We start from the raw sequence: 17554 nt of genomic DNA, 5'->3' as shown, positions 1-17554 counted from the left end.
ATTACTTTGTTTTGTTTGTTACAATCGATATGTACTAGCTCTGAATGTACACTTAAATTTTTTTAGAAACATTTGAAATTACAAAATATTAGGCACACTTAAAATTTGTATTATTAATTACGCAATTTGATAGTGTTTGTCATGTTTATTTCTGAATTCATTTATAAAATAATAATGTAAATTATTAGAAATTAATTTGTCAAGAACTTTTGTAAACCCTTTGGAATATTGTTACTACCGCAGATTGAGGAGGTACTGGTGGGCATGCCTCTGATGTGATCGTACGTGTTTTTCTATTATGGAAAGACAATGTAATTTCGGCTTTCTTAATGCGAAAATTCAAAAGACACTGTGATACAGAAAAATCTGAAAGAATAAATTATCATGAAAACAAAAAATTTGGAGAGCCTTACTTCAAAAATGATTTAAGTCGGTTGTAACCATGAGAACCTAAATTTCAGCTTCAAGAATCGGTCCGCAGACATGAAGAACTGGAACCAACTACGAGAAAAGAAGGTAAGTACAAAGTTTATTGTAAATCTTACTCCTCTCGTTTTTTTTTAAAAAAAGAGACTTCACCATCGAAAATAATAGTGACAACAACAACACATTTTGGGAGGGCGATATTACAACTTTAAGGAATTATTACATAAAACTGTTAGACAGTGCATCTTTGAGGAAAAAAAAGGGGAGAAATGTGGAAATTCTATTCCAGCTTAAAAGTTTATTAGGTCTGAGTGATAGCGTACCATGGCTTTTACTAAACTTGTCTGTCAAGAAGCGATGGGGGAAACGCGAAAACGTTTATAAGGAAAGCTAAAAGTAGAGGGGCTTTAAGAAACAATACAAAGGTTCGCAAACGACTTATCTCTCTCACTGGGAGTAGAGAAAATTTATAAGAACCGCGAACCGGAATGGAGCACTTATTTAGTCCAGAATCGGTGTTAAAATCAACAATAGAAAGAGGAGTTTCAGAACCTAAAAACTGATTCAGGGTATCAGAGAAGCGGAAAACTTCCTTCCAGAAATGAGATGTATTGATATTAAGTACTGAAGTACTCTTGAAAAAGAAGTTTCTGAAACAGAATGTCAGGAACACAGAATTGCATGGCAGTTAGCTGGAAAATTGGCGAAGATATTGCAAATTTCGTAAGTTGAGTGTTCCGCATATTCCATAAACTATGTAAAAGATATGTTGTTGGCACACCCAAAGTTAAGTTAATTATTAAACTCGATTTACCATATTTGTATCAGGCTTTCCCCATTTTCAATGATACATCAGCGACACTCAGTACTCAGATTTTAAACTCAAAATTATCATAACGAATCCAGCGTGTTGACCTCTGGGCTACACCGCCGCCGCTGTGGCCGAGCGGTTCTAGGCATTCAGTCTGGAACCGCGCTACCTCTACGGTCTCAGGTTCGAATCCTGCCTCGGGCAAGGATGTGTGTGATGTCCTTAGGTTGGTTAGCTTTAAGTAGTTCTAAGTTCTAGGGGAGGGGGGCTGATGACCTCAGATGTTAAGCCCCATAGTGCTCAGAGCCATTTGAACCATTTGAGCTACACCGCTCAGTTCAAACCAGAAGGCGTTCCATTGAAAGTTTTTTAAAAAAAGCTACGATGATTATTCCCGAAAGAGAGTAATCAATAAGATATCTGACATTTTAAAAATCACAAGAAGTCTCTGAAGCGCTTTAAGTGAAGTTGAAGGCCGACTTACCTGTTTTGTGGAGCATCCCAGTATTTTGTCCTATTCCTTCATGTCGTACGGCGAAACAATTTGAACAGATTCCTTGACGTCTTCCACAATGTCCTTGTCTTCCTCATCTTCGATAAGTGTCTCTACGCCGTCCTCCGTCACTATTGGTTCGACGATCAGTTTCTTATCCACGTCCGTCTTAACGTCTTTATCCACCTCGACGATCTCCTCGCCTTCGGGGCCCTCTCGAACGTGCACTGCGTCGGTCTCGAATTCTTCCTTGTCCCCTCCGTAGCGCTCGATAACGTACGGTTTGGCGTGGTAGTTCTTGACAGGCACCAGCACCTCTTTGCTGACCACGTGCGGCCCGTAACCGTAGTCGAAGTACTCCTTACCGACGAAGGGCCTGTGGTGAGGCTCCCAGCCCTTGCGCCCCTCCACGATCACGTGCTTGTACGGCAGGGGCTTGATCCCAGCGTCTACTGACTTCTCGACGAAGACTGCCTTCCGGTCGATGAAGTCCCCGGGCCAGCCGCCGTCCCCGTGATCGATCAACTCCTTGGCCTCCACGAAGTCAGTTTCCCGGAACCTCGGCTTCTCGACATAAACGGGCTTGTAGCGGTCCACGTAGTCGACGTGCTTGCCTACGACGACCGCCTTTGTGGCGATGGGCTCGTGGCTCCATTGCCTGTACGGAGCCACGACGACCGGTTTGGAGATGACGTGCTTCGCCTGCCAGTCGCGGACGGGGGCCACCGGCCAGTCGGCTTCTTCGTAGTAGTAATCGCCTTGCGGGAGAGTTTGGTACGGGTACTCCTTGCGCGCCAGCACCACGGGCCTCAGGTGCTCGTGCGGGCTGTGGTAGTACTCTTGGGGGTGGCGGGGATAGCGGGTGTGGTCGTCTGCGGAGTCACCTTCCTTCTTCTCCTCGGTGGTCTCCATTTCCACGTACACCTCGAGATCGGCCAAGTCCGCGTCGGCATCAGAAGTATAGCCATCCAGATACCCTTCTGGCTTGTCGTGTGCCAGCACCTGTAACACGAAAGCAAACCACTATTACAGTGTCACCGTATCGTAATATCTTGCATGCTTCCGCAGCTACAGTCTCTACTTACGGCCAAACTAATTAATGTGTCAGAGCTAGTCATGGGTGTGGAAAGCTTTCAACGAAAGGTCGCACCAGTGTTTAAGAAGGGTAGTAGGAGTAATCCATCGAACTACAGACCTATATCATTGACGTCGGTTTACAGTACGGCTTTGGAGCATATACAGTATTCAAACATTATGAATCACCTCGAAGGGAACGATCTATTGATACGTAATCAGCATGGTTTCAGAAAACATCGTTCTTGTGCAACGCAGCTAGCTCTTTATTCGCACGAAGTAATGGCCGCTATCGACAGAGGATCTCAGGTTGATTCCGTAGTTCTAGATTTCCGGAAGGCTTTTGACACCGTTCCTCACAAGCGACTTCTAATCAAGCTGCGGGCCTATGGGGTGTCGTCTCAGTTGTGCGACTGGATTCGTGATTTCCTGTCAGGAAGGTCGCAGTTCGTAGTAATAGACGGAAAATCATCGAGTAAAACTGAAGTGATATCAGGTGTTCCCCAGGGAAGCGTCCTGGGACCTCTGCTGTTCCTGATCTGTATAAATGACCTGGGTGACAATCTGAGCAGTTCTCTTAGGTTGGTCGCAGATGATGCTGTAATTTACCGTCTATTAAGGTCATCCGAAGACCAGTATGAGTTCCAAAGCGATTTAGAAAAGATTGCTGTATGGTGTGGCAGGTGGCAGTTGACGCTAAATAACGAAAAGTGTGAGGTGATCCACATGAGTTCCTAAAGAAATCCGTTGGAATTCGATTACTCGATAAATAGTACAATTGTCAAGGCTGTCAATTCAACTAAGTACCTGGGTGTTAAAATTACGAACAACTTCAGTTGGAAAGACCACATAGATAATATTGTGGGGAAGGCGAGCCAAAGGATGCGTTTCATTGGCAGGACACTTAGAAGATGCAACAAGTCCACTAAAGAGACAGCTTACACTATACTCGTTCGTCCTCTGTTAGAATATTGCTGCGCGGTGTGGGATCCTTACCAGGTGGGATTGACGGAGGACATCGAAAGGGTGCAAAAAAGGGCAGCTCGTTTTGTATTATCACGTAATAGGGGAGAGAGTGTGGCAGATACGATGCGCGAGTTGGGATGGAAGTCATTAAAGAAAAGACGTTTTTCGTCACGGCGAGATCTATTTACGAAATTTCAGTCATCAACTTTCTCTTTCGAATGCGAAAATATTTTGTTGAGCCCAACCTACATAGGTATGAATGATCATCAAAATAAAATAAGAGAAATGAGAGCTCGAACAGAAAGGTTTAGGTGTTCGTTTTTCCCGCGCGCTGTTCGGGAGTGGAATGGTAGCGAGATAGTACGATTGTGGTTCGATGAACCCTCTGCCAAGCACTTAAATGTGAATTGCAGAGTAATCATGTAGATGTAGATGTACTGCTACATAACTAAGACGCATTTGCAGCCTCTGCGAGTGATCTCTTCATCGTCAATAGATGGCTAAGAGCGCTACAGTTATTATAAAAGAGTTATCTGCATGTTACTGTTTTTGAAAAAAGGAGCTGTAGAATAACAAGGCAAATTACTACCCAGAGAATTGTAACCAGAATATAAGGGGCAGTAAAGTGAAAAGGAGACATGTGGAAAAAGTATGTAAACTGTTCATTATTTCATAAGTAATCTACATAACTGTTGATACATTTATCGCACTGTGGGACAAGACAGTCAATCAATGCCTTCATGGAAAAATGTTTTCGGTTGCCTACGGAACCATAATTGTACCTAGGCGTGTAGCTCTTCGTCCGTTGGACCCGCCCACATGTCGCTGAGTTTGTTTCCAGTACGCTGTAGAAGTTTCCTGGTAAGTCCTTGCACATCCTTCATAAGTGCCCGATCCCTCCCTATGCGATTTCCATATTTTTGGACACCTGAAGAAAGTCTTTCGTGGCCTTTGATTTGCTTTGGACGAAGAGATACGCACCTGAATACAGTCATGAATCCGCAGGCAACCGCAACCATTTTTCCATGTAGGCATTGACCGTCGTGTCTCACAGTGGGATAAACGTACTAAAAGGTACGGCCACCACTTTTCAAATAGTAAACAGTTTACTTACTTTTTTTCCAGCTGCCTCATTTAGAGGTATGGTTGTTGGTGTGCTCGTTTTTCTGAATTGTTCCTCAGTTTTTGAGCAGTATTAAAATTTTAAAAAACTGAAAAAGGTTTAACATTTCAGCACATCCACTAACGAAGTTTGGCCGAGCGTTTCTAGGCGCTACAGTCTGGAGGCGCGCGACCGCTACGGTCGCAGGTTCGAATCCTGCCTCGGGCATGAATGTGTGTGATGTCCTTAGGTTAGTTGGGTTTAAGTAGTTCTAAGTTCTAGGGGGACTGATGACCTCAGAAGTTAAGTCCCATAGTGCTCAGAGCCATTTGAACTTTTTTTTTTCCAGAGTAAAAGCGCGCCGAAAAACACACGATATGAGACGAAGTACACTCCTTGGCACTGCTACTGTCTGTCAGAAGCGCATAATGTGGCCACCTGTTTTCAGATCATGTGCACCTGAAGAGCACTCTGAGCTGGAGGAAAATGGAGCCAGGAAATGGTAGAGTGAACTTCACATGAAATTATTTCCTGGAACCACGGAAGCCCTAAATTTCGGTAGCGGGACACGTGCTGTATATGAATCGTGCTTCTCTTGGATATAATCTCATCACCTTAACCACTTCACCGTTTCATCGGTCTTTTAATAAGCGTATATTGTATTTTAACATCAACAAAAGCAAAACGAGAATAATGGAATGTAATCGAATTAAGTCGGGTGATGTTGAGGGTATTAGATTAGGAAATGAGACACTTAAAGTAGTAAAGGAGTTTTGCTATTTGGGGAGCAAAATAACTGATGATGGTCGAAGTAGAGAGGATATAAAATGTAGACTGGCAATGGCAAGGAAAGCGTTTCTGAAGAAGAGAAATTTGTTAACATAGAGTATAGATTTAAGTGTCAGGAAGTCATTTCTGAAAGTATTTGTATGGAGTGTAGCCATGTATGGAAGTGAAACGTGGACGATGAATCGTTTAGACAAGAAGAGAATAGAAGCTTTCGAAATGTGGTGCTACAGAAGAATGCTGAAGATTAGATGGGTAGATCACATAACTAATGAGGAGGTGTTGAATAGGATTGGGGAGAAGAGAAGTTTGTGACACAACTTGACTAGAAGAAGGGATCGGTTGGTAGGACATGTTCTGAGGCATCAAGGGGTCACCAATTTAGTATTGGAGGGCAGCGTGGAGGGTAAAAATCGTAGAGGGAGACCAAGAGATGAATACACCAAGCAGATTCAGAAGGATGTAGGTTGCAGTAGGTACTGGGAGATGAAGAAGCTTGCGCAGGATAGAGTAGCATGGAGAGCTGCATCAAACCAGTCTCAGGACTGAAGACCACAACAACAACAACATTGTATTTTAGGTGGCCGCTATTAGATGGGAAATCAAAACTGATCGAATCAGAAAGTTTCTTCCTACACAAGAAGTGTCGATTTCAGTTCGCCTTCGTCTATGTCAGAATATATTCCAAAATGCTGCGTAAAGTTTAGACGTTTATGCACTTCCGGTATGTTCTTGAATAATTTTAATGGTACTTACCAACAAAAGCACACATCACAGAAAAAAGACGGTGCTACTACAGTGACAAAACAGCACTCGACCACAAGATGAGTTTGATTCGGAAATGCACTTCTTTTCATGCATAACCGGTTCTTGCTTTTCGGGGAAAGCTGTGGAAATTATTGTGACTGGAGAATAGTAAAACGTAATGACAGTAAATGATTTTAACATTCGAGCCCAGTAGATAGGTGAAGAGTGTGACGTGCTCCCGTCTTTTATAAGCCCACCTAGAGAGCTAGGTGTCGCTGAAGCTTCATAATCTTCCACTAGACACATATTTTGCTTCATACAACAATTTCGTTTTTTTTTTATTGAAAATGAAACTCCTCCATCTATATTTAATATTTCATATTTATTTGGCTACTAGTTTCCACGTTGCGTCAACGTCATCTTCAGGCCTGTACACTTTGATGATACCAATTGTGTGTGGCTGAGTACTAGAAGTCCGCGGTGAGACCAATACGTGCTCCACATGTGGATATCATCAACTGATATCATCAAAGTGTACGGGCCTGAAGATGACGTTGACGCAACGTCGAAACTAGTAGCCAAATAAGTATGAAATCTTAAATACAGCTGGAGGAGTTTCATTTTCAATAAAAAAATTATACCAGCTGATGTCCCACCATCATACAATTGAAATATGGATGTACGAAAATTTTGTTCTTTAGTCTGTGCCTTCTAACATCTGAAATGCCCCATGTAAGACGTAAAACAATATTAAGTGTTGATACTAAAGCCGTTATAAATATTAAGCCACAAAAGACACATATAATGCAATTCAGCAGCATGAATTCATCGTGAAAATTAATAATTCTGATCCGTGTTACGTCTGTGAGATTCTTCTTATTGTTTGTACTGGCAACTCAGCCTTATTATCCGTGAGAGCGTGATGAAAAGTAATGCCTCAGAATTTCTTATTTTAAAACTCTGGAAGCTTTTTAAATGAAACGAACTTACTTAACAGTCTACAACTTTATTCTTCATGTCTACATATTTGCAGTTCTCTGGCGCATGAGTGTACCGATTTGCAGCATATAATATATCAGTGTGTAACTTAAATATGTTGGTACGTGAGAAACCGCGCGCTGTGATCTAATTTAGAATTAAAGGAGTTCGTCCACACGTGGGGCACCCTGTCCTTCAGCATGACAATGTCGTACCACACACGAGCGCTGCGACATCTGCAGCAATCCGACGGCTTGGGTTCTCTGCCATCGATCATCATCAGTACACTCCTGACTAGGTCACATCTTATATTCGTCTGTCTCCAAAACTTAAAGATCGTCTTTGAAGACATTTTGATAGTGGTGAAGTGGTGAAAGCAAAGCTAAGGTTGTGGCTCCGTCAACGAAGTGAAACATTCTATAGTGTGGGTATCAATAAACTGATCTCTCGTTGACAGAAATATGCCCGTCACTAGGGTGACTATATTGAGAAATAAATGAAGAATAAAGCTGTATAACAGTTAATAAGATTTTTTCTGCGTTTGTGGCCGCGCTGTCAATATGTAAAACTACCGACGTTTCGGTCACTGTTGTAAGTGATCTTCTTCAGGTTGTTTTTGTTTGCTCCTTAATGAGGAAACTTGTTTCTTATATACCTGCAGACGTGACGGTTATCTAGTTCTGATAGGCTAGTAAGAATGAAGGGGTGGGATGTTAAAAGTTTGTATTGGTTTTTTATTAAAAGCCGGCGTTTTGATAGGTGTTTGCATTAGTGCAAGCACTATTGCAAACACCAATCAAAACGTCTGGTTTCCACCAATGGAAAGAAATAATAAAAACACCAATAAAGAACTTCTAACATCCCTTCTCTTCATCCTTACCAGCCTATCAGAATTAGATAACAGCCACGTCTGCAAGTATATAAGATACAAAGTTTTCTAATTCAGCGGTAAACAAAAACACCCTGAAGAAGGTCACTTGCAACAGTGACCGAAACGTCGGCAGTTTCACATATTGACAGTGCGGTCACAAACCCAGAAAAATTTTATTAACTGTGGCACTGGCCACGGAAGCCTTCGTTTATGAAGTTGTAGAACGTGTTTTCACATAAGAATTTCGGAAGCATTACTTTTCAACTCGCCCTCGTGTAGCATAAGTGACATACTAGGAAACACAGGTTACTTTTACCTGAGAGGGTAGCTAATTGACTAATTTATTAATTTCGACGCTTTTGTTTCATTGTAAAGGCTTACATTTTTTTCTGAGCAGTGTGTCCGTTGGAAAGCATTTTGGTCATAATATCTAATGTTAAGTAAAAAGAGAATGTTACGTAATTATTGGCTGGGAGACAATACGTGGTAGTTAAACAACCTAATGGGAGTGGTTTATAATCCTTGTACGTGTCGGCACCTTTCCCTAATGATAAGTAAATTTAATTTTTTTAGATGTATTTATTTTGTATGTTGACAGTAATGAGCACACATAGAGCGTACTGTTCTGACTGACGAAGGGCGTGCGAAAACTCGGTGCCAACAAATACGCTGCCAACGTGGCTGTCGATATTAACGGTTCCTTCCCAGAACGAATCATCATAAACAGTTTCTCACGCCCTCAGTCCATGAGACATAGCGAAGTGATTTGTCGTGTAACCTTCTAGATTATTTGATAAAGTTGGGCGTACAATAAAGATCTCGGATGTTGAGATAGCGTGCGTTTATAGAGGTCACGGTCCAAATAAATTACCCACAGATTTTACCAGAGAAATGGTTACCAGACCTTAGAAAATTTATAATAGGTAATTATTGACTCAGACAAAAGAGCGCTTCAAAATCCAATCCAGAACGCCGTATCAAATAGTGGATGAAGCACATGGACAAAAGAATACTGTACGTTGACTACGGAAATCCGTTTGGACTCTTAAAGTTAGGGATCCTGTACATCAAGTTCTTGTTAAGTAATACCAGAGCCAGTGCTGGAAGCTCTCAGCAGTGTAGAAGAAGCTATGAGGGAATGTCATAGTTTCTGAAGAGGAATACAAACTGAACGGGAAAGATAAAGAGACAGCCCTTATAGAGATGGTCAGCAATACTTACAAGTATTCTTGGTGAGAATGAATGACGTATTTCGAGCAAAATATCGGTCAAGGACAAACGTCAGAGCTGGGGAGAACATGCTGGAAGAATGTGAACATTTAATAAAAGGAAGCAAGACTAGACAAGATGACCGACGCAAGGAATGTATCAGTAAAAGTCTGCTCCAGGCGGTAAGAGATTTAGACAGCAAAGAGATCCAACGGCACTGAAATGTAAAACAGAATAGAGGAAAAAGTACCTAAAATGCTCACATGGAATATATTAATAAACAAGTAAAATTTTGAGCATGTGAAAAAGGCAAGAAAAGAGAAATACTGAGAGCATGTACAATTTAGTGCTGCTGAAGGATGCTAGAAACTAAATGGAATACAAAGGACAAATTGAAGAACGTCTTGTGTAAGTAGGCGAAGTATGAAGTCTATGAAGGATTCTTACGATAATAAGCAACAGTTTGAAGGGACAACTGCTAAGGTATCAAGGTTCCAGACTGAAGCGCCTAGAACCGTTCGGCCACACCGGCCGGCTGTGGACGAAGTGATTGTATGTGGAGTGAGGGAAAAGGAGTATCCCACTGAGCTGTAAGTTATTCACGTCCTTTGTTTAACTGAAGAGGACCATGTATTATATTTATAAGATGGATGGAAACAAAGCTGCATCAGGAAAACTACACTCCTGGAAATGGAAAAAAGAACACATTGACACCGGTGTGTCAGACCCACCATACTTGCTCCGGACACTGCGAGAGGGCTGTACAAGCAATGATCACACGCACGGCACAGTGGACACACCAGGAACCGCGGTGTTGGCCGTCGAATGGCGCTAGCTGCGCAGCATTTGTGCACCGCCGCCGTCAGTGTCAGCCAGTTTGCCGTGGCATACGGAGCTCCATCGCAGTCTTTAACACTGGTAGCATGCCGCGACAGCGTGGACGTGAACCGTATGTGCAGTTGACGGACTTTGAGCGAGGGCGTATAGTGGGCATGCGGGAGGCCGGGTGGACGTACCGCCGAATTGCTCAACACGTGGGGCGTGAGGTCTCCACAGTACATCGATGTTGTCGCCAGTGGTCGGCGGAAGGTGCACGTGCCCGTCGACCTGGGACCAGACCGCAGCGACGCACGGATGCACGCCAAGACCGTAGGATCCTACGCAGTGCCGTAGGGGACCGCACCGCCACTTCCCAGCAAATTAGGGACACTGTTGCTCCTGGGGTATCGGCGAGGACCATTCGCAACCGTCTCCATGAAGCTGGGCTACGGTCTCGCACACCGTTAGGCCGTCTTCCGCTCACGCCCCAACATCGTGCAGCCCGCCTCCAGTGGTGTCGCGACAGGCGTGAATGGAGGGACGAATGGAGACGTGTCATCTTCAGCGATGAGAGTCGCTTCTGCCTTGGTGCCAATGATGGTCGTATGCGTGTTTGGCGCTGTGCAGGTGAGCGCCACAATCAGGACTGCATACGACCGAGGCACACAGGGCCAACACCCGGCATCATGGTGTGGGGAGCGATCTCCTACACTGGCCGTACACCACTGGTGATCGTCGAGGGGACACTGAATAGTGCACGGTACATCCAAACCGTCATCGAACCCATCGTTCTACCATTCCTAGACCGGCAAGGGAACTTGCTGTTCCAACAGGACAATGCACGTCCGCATGTATCCTGTGCCACCCAACGTGCTCTAGAAGGTGTAAGTCAACTACCCTGGCCAGCAAGATCTCCGGATCTGTCCCCCATTGAGCATGTTTGGGACTGGATGAAGCGTCGTCTCACGCGGTCTGCACGTCCAGCACGAACGCTGGTCCAACGGAGGCGCCAGGTGGAAATGGCATGGCAAGCCGTTCCACAGGACTACATCCAGCATCTCTACGATCGTCTCCATGGGAGAATAGCAGCCTGCATTGCTGCGAAAGGTGGATAGACACTGTACTAGTGCCGAAATTGTGCATGCTCTGTTGCCTGTGTCTATGTGCCTGTGGTTCTGTCAGTGTGATCATGTGATGTATCTGACCCCAGGAATGTGTCAATAAAGTTTCCCCTTCCTGGGACAATGAATTCACGGTGTTCTTATTTCAATTTCCAGGAGTGTATATAAAATTGAAATTGGATTTAATGGAGTACTACACTATGAATATTCCCAAGTCGTTGGTTTATAACAAATACTTCTTAAACGCAGTAAATTTAACAACTGATGTCGTGTGTAGAAGTGGAATCAAGTCTTAGCCGAAATTATTAGGTTTAGATTTTTCGTGTTTTTTCAAAAAAAAATGTTGAAATGTGTGTGTAATCTTGTGGGACTTAACTACTAAGGTCATCAGTCCCTAAGCTTACACACTACTTAACCTAAATTATCCTAAGGACAAACACACACACCCATGCCCGAGGGAGGACTCGAACCTCTGCCGGAATCAGCCGCACAGTCCATGACTGCAGCGCTTCAGACCGATCGGCTAATCCCGCGCGGCTTTGTGTTTTTTAAACTACTTCAGTAAATGTGACGTTTCTTTTATTTTTTCACAGATCGATAGAATTTTACTTTCGTCATTTCTTTTTCTGTTGCTCCATTGCTAACGGTCTTGTTACTGACTAGATACTAAATACCAAGAAAATCGAATGTTAATTTGAACCAATCTACATCAATGGCAGCATGTCGCAGATGTACAGAGGAAATCTGTTACAAATACTGAGGAGTACAAAGACAGTGGTCGGCAACAAAACTATGAAGTACAGGGGTTGGACAAAATATGAAAATACAGCGGAAAATATGCACACCTGCGTGACGACGGCATTCTTGAACATACATGCAGATACTAAGCAAGCGCCGGCCGGAGTGGCCGAACGGTTCTAGGCGCTACAGTTTGGAACCGCGCGACCGCTACGGTCGCAGGTTCGGATCCTGCCTCGGGCATGGATGTGTGTGATGTCCTTAGGTTGGTTAGGTTTAAGTAGTTCTAAGTTCTAGGGGACTGATGACCTCAGAAGTTAAGTCCCATAGTGCTCAGAGCCATTTAAACCGTTTTTAAACTAAGCAAGCCTGGAGGTTGCGCTGTTGTATTTGACCACGGACGGTACCTGTGCAATGCCCCTCAATACGTTGCAAGCGTCAATCGTAGTGGTAACGGTATTCCGTGGAGTTGTGAGAGCTTATGCCGGAGCTAAGTGAATTCCAGCGTGGGCAAATTCTTGGCACTCGTATGGTGGTTGCTTCCATAACCAAGATAGTGGAACTGTTTGGGGTCTCAAGAGGCACCCTATCGAAGATTGACAACGCATACAGGAAAAGGGCAAAACCAGCATCTGCTAAGTCACAACGGGGACGAAAGTGTGTGACGAGTGATCCTGATGGACGGTCACTGAAGACGACTGCAATGAAAAATAAGAGAACTGCAGAATGTCACACCCGCAGATCCTGTCAGCACCAAAACAATATGAAGAGTGACTCCATAGGCATAGAATGGCAGGGCGGCCTGGGCTTCCAAAACCACTCATCATTGAAGCAAGTGTCCGTAACAGGAAAACGTGGTGCTGAAACCATAAAATGGAACAAAGTCATCTTGTCGGATGAGTCATTTTTGACACTGTTTCCAACTTCTGGTCGTGTTTACTTCGCAAAAGTGAAACATGACGGGGATTTGGTGATGATTTTGGCGGCTATATCGTGGTATTCCATGGGCCCCATAGTTACTCTGCGAGTTCGTACTACTGCTAAGGATTGTAACCGATAAATTCCATCCCATGGTATTTGTTCCCCAATGATGATGCTGTGTTCCATGATTAAAGGGGCCGCTCTTCACACAGCTCGCATCGTTCAGAACTGGTTTTTTCGCCACGACGATGAATCAGACACCCATGAGTCAGAGCAGATCTCAATATTATTGAGCCTTTGTGGTCTGCTTAGGCGAGAAGGATATATACGAGAAGGTTATATACGCTGACTTAACATGCTGTGTGAACAGACAGTACAAGTTGGCAGAATCCTGATATGCGCAAGTCCCATGAATGCTCTGTACACCATTGTAAGAACACTTTCGGTAAAAAATATTGTCTGTAGCGTAGGACATCCAAATATACATTACAAGATGAAAATATTTCAGTGGATACGGGCTACAGCTGTACACCGCGCAACGAACGCGCAACACCTTGCACCTTCTTCACTATCCTTTCTGTTCCTCAGTTTGGATACTTCCGACTGCTTGCGTTTAAGGCAATGTCAAAATAGTTAACATTATGTGACTCTAGAGGAACGTGGTACTAAACTATCCAACACCCTATCCATCAGAATCCAAGCATCCTTAAATCTAGTTTTGAGCTGGAAAACATTGGTACCAAAAAAATGGTTCAAATGGCTCTGAGCACTATGGGACTTAACATCTATGGTCATCAGCCCCTAGAACTTAGAACTACTTAAACCTAACTAACATAAGGACATCACACAACACTCAGTCATCACGAGGCAGAGAAAATCCCTGACACCGCCGGGAATCGAACCCGGGAACCCGGGCGTGGGAAATGAGAACGCTACCGCACGACCACGAGCTGCAGACAGATTGGTACCTTTAATAGGTAAGAGACAGGCACATGGTTACCAATAAAACTAAGTTAACACCCCTCGTTTTAGAACTGCTGTTATTGTGTGGTGGCTAAGAATATCTTGCAGTTTTTAGTAGAGTGTGTAAAAGATAACAAGCAGAGGACAAAAAATTTCAAAACTTTAAATTATTGCTTATTTTTCACTTAGATTTGTTCTAAATTCTACATCTACATCTACATGGATATTCTGCAAATCACATTTAACTGCCTGGCAGAGGGTTCATCGAACCACCTTCAAAATTCTCTATTATTCCAGCCTCGTATAGCGCGCGGTAAGAACGGACACCTGTATCTTTCCGTACGAGCTCTGATTTCCCTTATTTTATGGTGATGATTGTTTCTCCCTATGGAGGTTGGTGTCAAGAAAATATTTTCACATTCGGAGGAGGAAGTTGGTGATTGTAATTTCGTGAGTAGATTCCGTCGCAACGAAAAACGCCTTTCTTTTAATGATGTCCAGCCCAAATCCTGCATCATTCCAGTGAGTCTCTCTTCCATATTTCGCGATAATACAAAATGTTCTGCCCTTCTTTGAACTTATTCGATATACTCCGTCAGTCCTACCTCGTAAGGATCCCACACCGCGCAGCAGTACTCTAAAAGAGGACGGACAAGCGTAGTGTAGGCAGTCTCCTTAATAGATCTGTTACATTTTTTAAGTGTCCTGCCAATAAAACGCAGTCTTTGGTTAGGCCCCCACAACATTTTTTATGTGTTCCTTCCAATTTAAGTTGATCGTAATTGTAATACCAAGGTATTTAGTTGAATTTACGGCTTTTAGATTATACTGATTTATCGTGTAACCGAAGTTTAACGAATTCCTTTTAGCACTCTTGTGGATGGCCTCACACTTTTCATTAGTTAGGATCAACTGACAATTTTCGCATCATTCAGATATCTTTTCTAAATCGTTTTGCAATTTGTTTTGGTCTTCTGATGACTTTATTAGTCGATAAACGACAGCGTCGTCTGCAAACAACCTAAGACGGCTGCTCAGATTGTCTCCCAAATCGTTTATATAGATAAGGAACAGCAAGGGGCCTATAACACTACCTTGGGGAACGCCAGAAATCACTTCTGTTTTACTAGATGACTTTCCGTCAATTACTACGAACTGTAAACTCTCTGACAGGGAATCACAAATGCAGTCACATAACTGAGACGATATTCGATAAGCACGCAATTTCACAACAATCCGCTTGTGTGGTACAGTGTCAAAAGCCTTCCGAAAATCCAGAAATCGATCCGAAATCCCTTGTCACTAGCACTCAACGCTTCATGTGAACAGAGAGAAAGTTGTGTTTCACAGGAACGATATTTTCTAAACCCATGTTGACTGTGTGTCAATAGACAGTTTTCTTCAAGGTAATTCATAATGTTTGAACACAATATATGTTCCAAAATCCTGCTGCATATCAACCTTAACTATATGGGCCTGTAATTTAGTTTATTACTCCTACTACCTTTCTTGAATTCATTGAAATATTAAACATGTAAATGTAATTGCAAGTTCAATACACTTTGTAAAGGAGATCTTGAATGATATTTTCATTTTGACATGTTACTTGGTTGCTTCTTTAATTTCGTCGGTTAAAGGTAAAAGCTTCACTTTGAATGACACAATGTTCAGTGTCTTCAAATTCGTGATAAGTGGATTGTCATTAATTTTTTTTAAAAATGAGTGTATTCCAACCCTACATACGAAGAACTAAAAAAGACTGATATATTTAATGGGTCGAATTTCTGACTGTGGGCCCTGCTCTTCAGTGTGATGAATGAAACCCACTGAAAAACTGTCTAACAGAACCGAATACTAAATTCAGAGAGCATAAAACAATATTTATTCCTGTTTTATGTTTACTGAATTTTGTTTCTGAATGTATGAAACATTTTTATTACATGAAATATATTCGCAGTTGTGAATATGGACAACCATCAGGTGCATTATGAAATGACGACAATGAAAATTTCTGCTGGACCCGTTCTCATATTGAGATACGAAGTCCTAAAGTTAAACGAGCGCTGAAAAATCTGCAGTTGAGATACCAGAAATATTCAAGCCATATGGCTTTTTGCTAGAGATGAACCTTTCTTTCTGTTTGTTTCGCTCATTAATTTCAGAAGCATTATAGGCAGCAAAGTGGAGGTAATGGACTTGTACCACTATTGAAACAAGCCCTTCATATATACCAGTTCTTTTCATCCAGATACCACGCGAGCTGGTAATAAGGCAGGTGAAGTCACAAATGGGAGTATTTTGGAGGGAATTTCTACTTTCAAAATGCAACCATGGGAAACTTCCTCAAAACCTTGGTTGGACCCAAAGCACTGAACATAACTTTATTTTTTATTTTTTTTTTTTTTTTGGAACGATATGCCCCGAGCAAGTCTCTACTCCAACGAGCAGAGCTATTTCTTGGAGATCTGGCCCATTATAGTGTTTTTTTAAGCCAGACATCCTAGTCGGACGGAAGCGCGAAGCGGTGCAGAAGAAATCCCAACTGAAATATTCAGGAGGGGATTTTCTGTTCCAGTATTCGTTGAAAATACAGGGGAAACCTGCCAAAAACCGCGTTCCCGGGTTCCATTCCCGGCGGAGTCAGGGATTTTCTCTGCCTCGTGATGGCTGGGTGTTGTGTGCTGTCCTTAGGTTAGTTAGGTTTAAGTAGTTCTAAGTTCTAGGGGACTGATGACCATAGATGTTAAGTCCCATAGTGCTCAGAGCCATTTTTGAACCTGCCAAAAACGTGGTCGGAACTGGGCCGTTTACATCTCCAGTGGTCGATAGCGACACAAGAAAACTGCACATTTCGAGCAAGTCATCGACTTTGCACGGTATAAGAATAAACAAACACACTCTCACAGACACCAGATTTTTAGTTTTTTTTTTATCTGGAACATATTGTCCCAAAATTAAATTACAAAAGTTCCCATCACGCAGTTCCGACCAGTGTTTTTCGGAGGTTTCCCTTGGTTGTGAAGCAAATACTGGAACAAATACTGGAACTGGAAAGCCCTTCCAGATATCTCCAACTGGAACTCGGTCTGCCCCAATCCCTGAGTCTACAATGAATCGTTAATCGAACGGAGTGCCGTGCCTAGAGAAAGACTTTAGTTTCTTTGCCCGAAGCAGTTTAAAATAAAATAATACCTGCGAGACGACGGCGTCCAGCTCCTCCTGGCTGGTGGTGTGCGCCACTGGCGAGATGTCGCGCCACGATTCGGGGTCGTGCTCGTAGCCGTAATATTCTTCGGCCGGCGCCGCCGCCACCGCCGCCGCAAACCACAGCACGAGCGCCACCCACGCAGCCATGTCGTCCAGAGCTCGGACCGCTGCAGTTGCTCTTTATAAGCTGCTGCCCCGCAGCCCCTGTTTACAAACACAACTCGGCGCATTGCCAAAGCGAACGGGCGGGCCTCCCGACACGTCACTGCTAACTCCAACATGTATTCCGTAAAGGCGCGTCGTCGTCCGAAGTGTGACACAA

General features: G+C 43.3%; 1 protein-coding gene across 1 annotated transcript; it reads right to left on the bottom strand.

Annotated features, from left to right (window-relative positions):
• Positions 1–1736: 1736 nt before the first annotated feature.
• Positions 1737–17387, bottom strand: LOC126161439 (uncharacterized). The gene is made up of 2 exons (XM_049917244.1): positions 17218–17387; positions 1737–2732 (listed from the first exon to the last, which is right to left on the bottom strand). Exons 1-2 carry the CDS (start codon positions 17377–17379, stop codon positions 1752–1754), a joined length of 1143 nt encoding a protein of 380 aa, XP_049773201.1. The 5' UTR covers positions 17380–17387; the 3' UTR covers positions 1737–1751.
• Positions 17388–17554: the final 167 nt, after the last annotated feature.

This window comes from Schistocerca cancellata, chromosome 1, assembly GCF_023864275.1.
Source record: "Schistocerca cancellata isolate TAMUIC-IGC-003103 chromosome 1, iqSchCanc2.1, whole genome shotgun sequence".
NCBI lineage: Eukaryota > Metazoa > Arthropoda > Insecta > Orthoptera > Acrididae > Schistocerca > Schistocerca cancellata.
This window is presented reverse-complemented; position numbering and strand designations above follow the sequence as displayed.

Coding starts and splice junctions, on each gene's coding strand:
- LOC126161439 (XM_049917244.1), bottom strand. CDS start 17,379: ATGGCTGCGTGGGTGGCGCTCGTGCTGTGGTTTGCGGCGGCGGTGGCG. Junction 2,733..17,217: donor TGGACGCCGTCGTCTCGCAG/GTATTATTTTAT, acceptor TTCGTGTTACAG/GTGCTGGCACACGACAAGCC.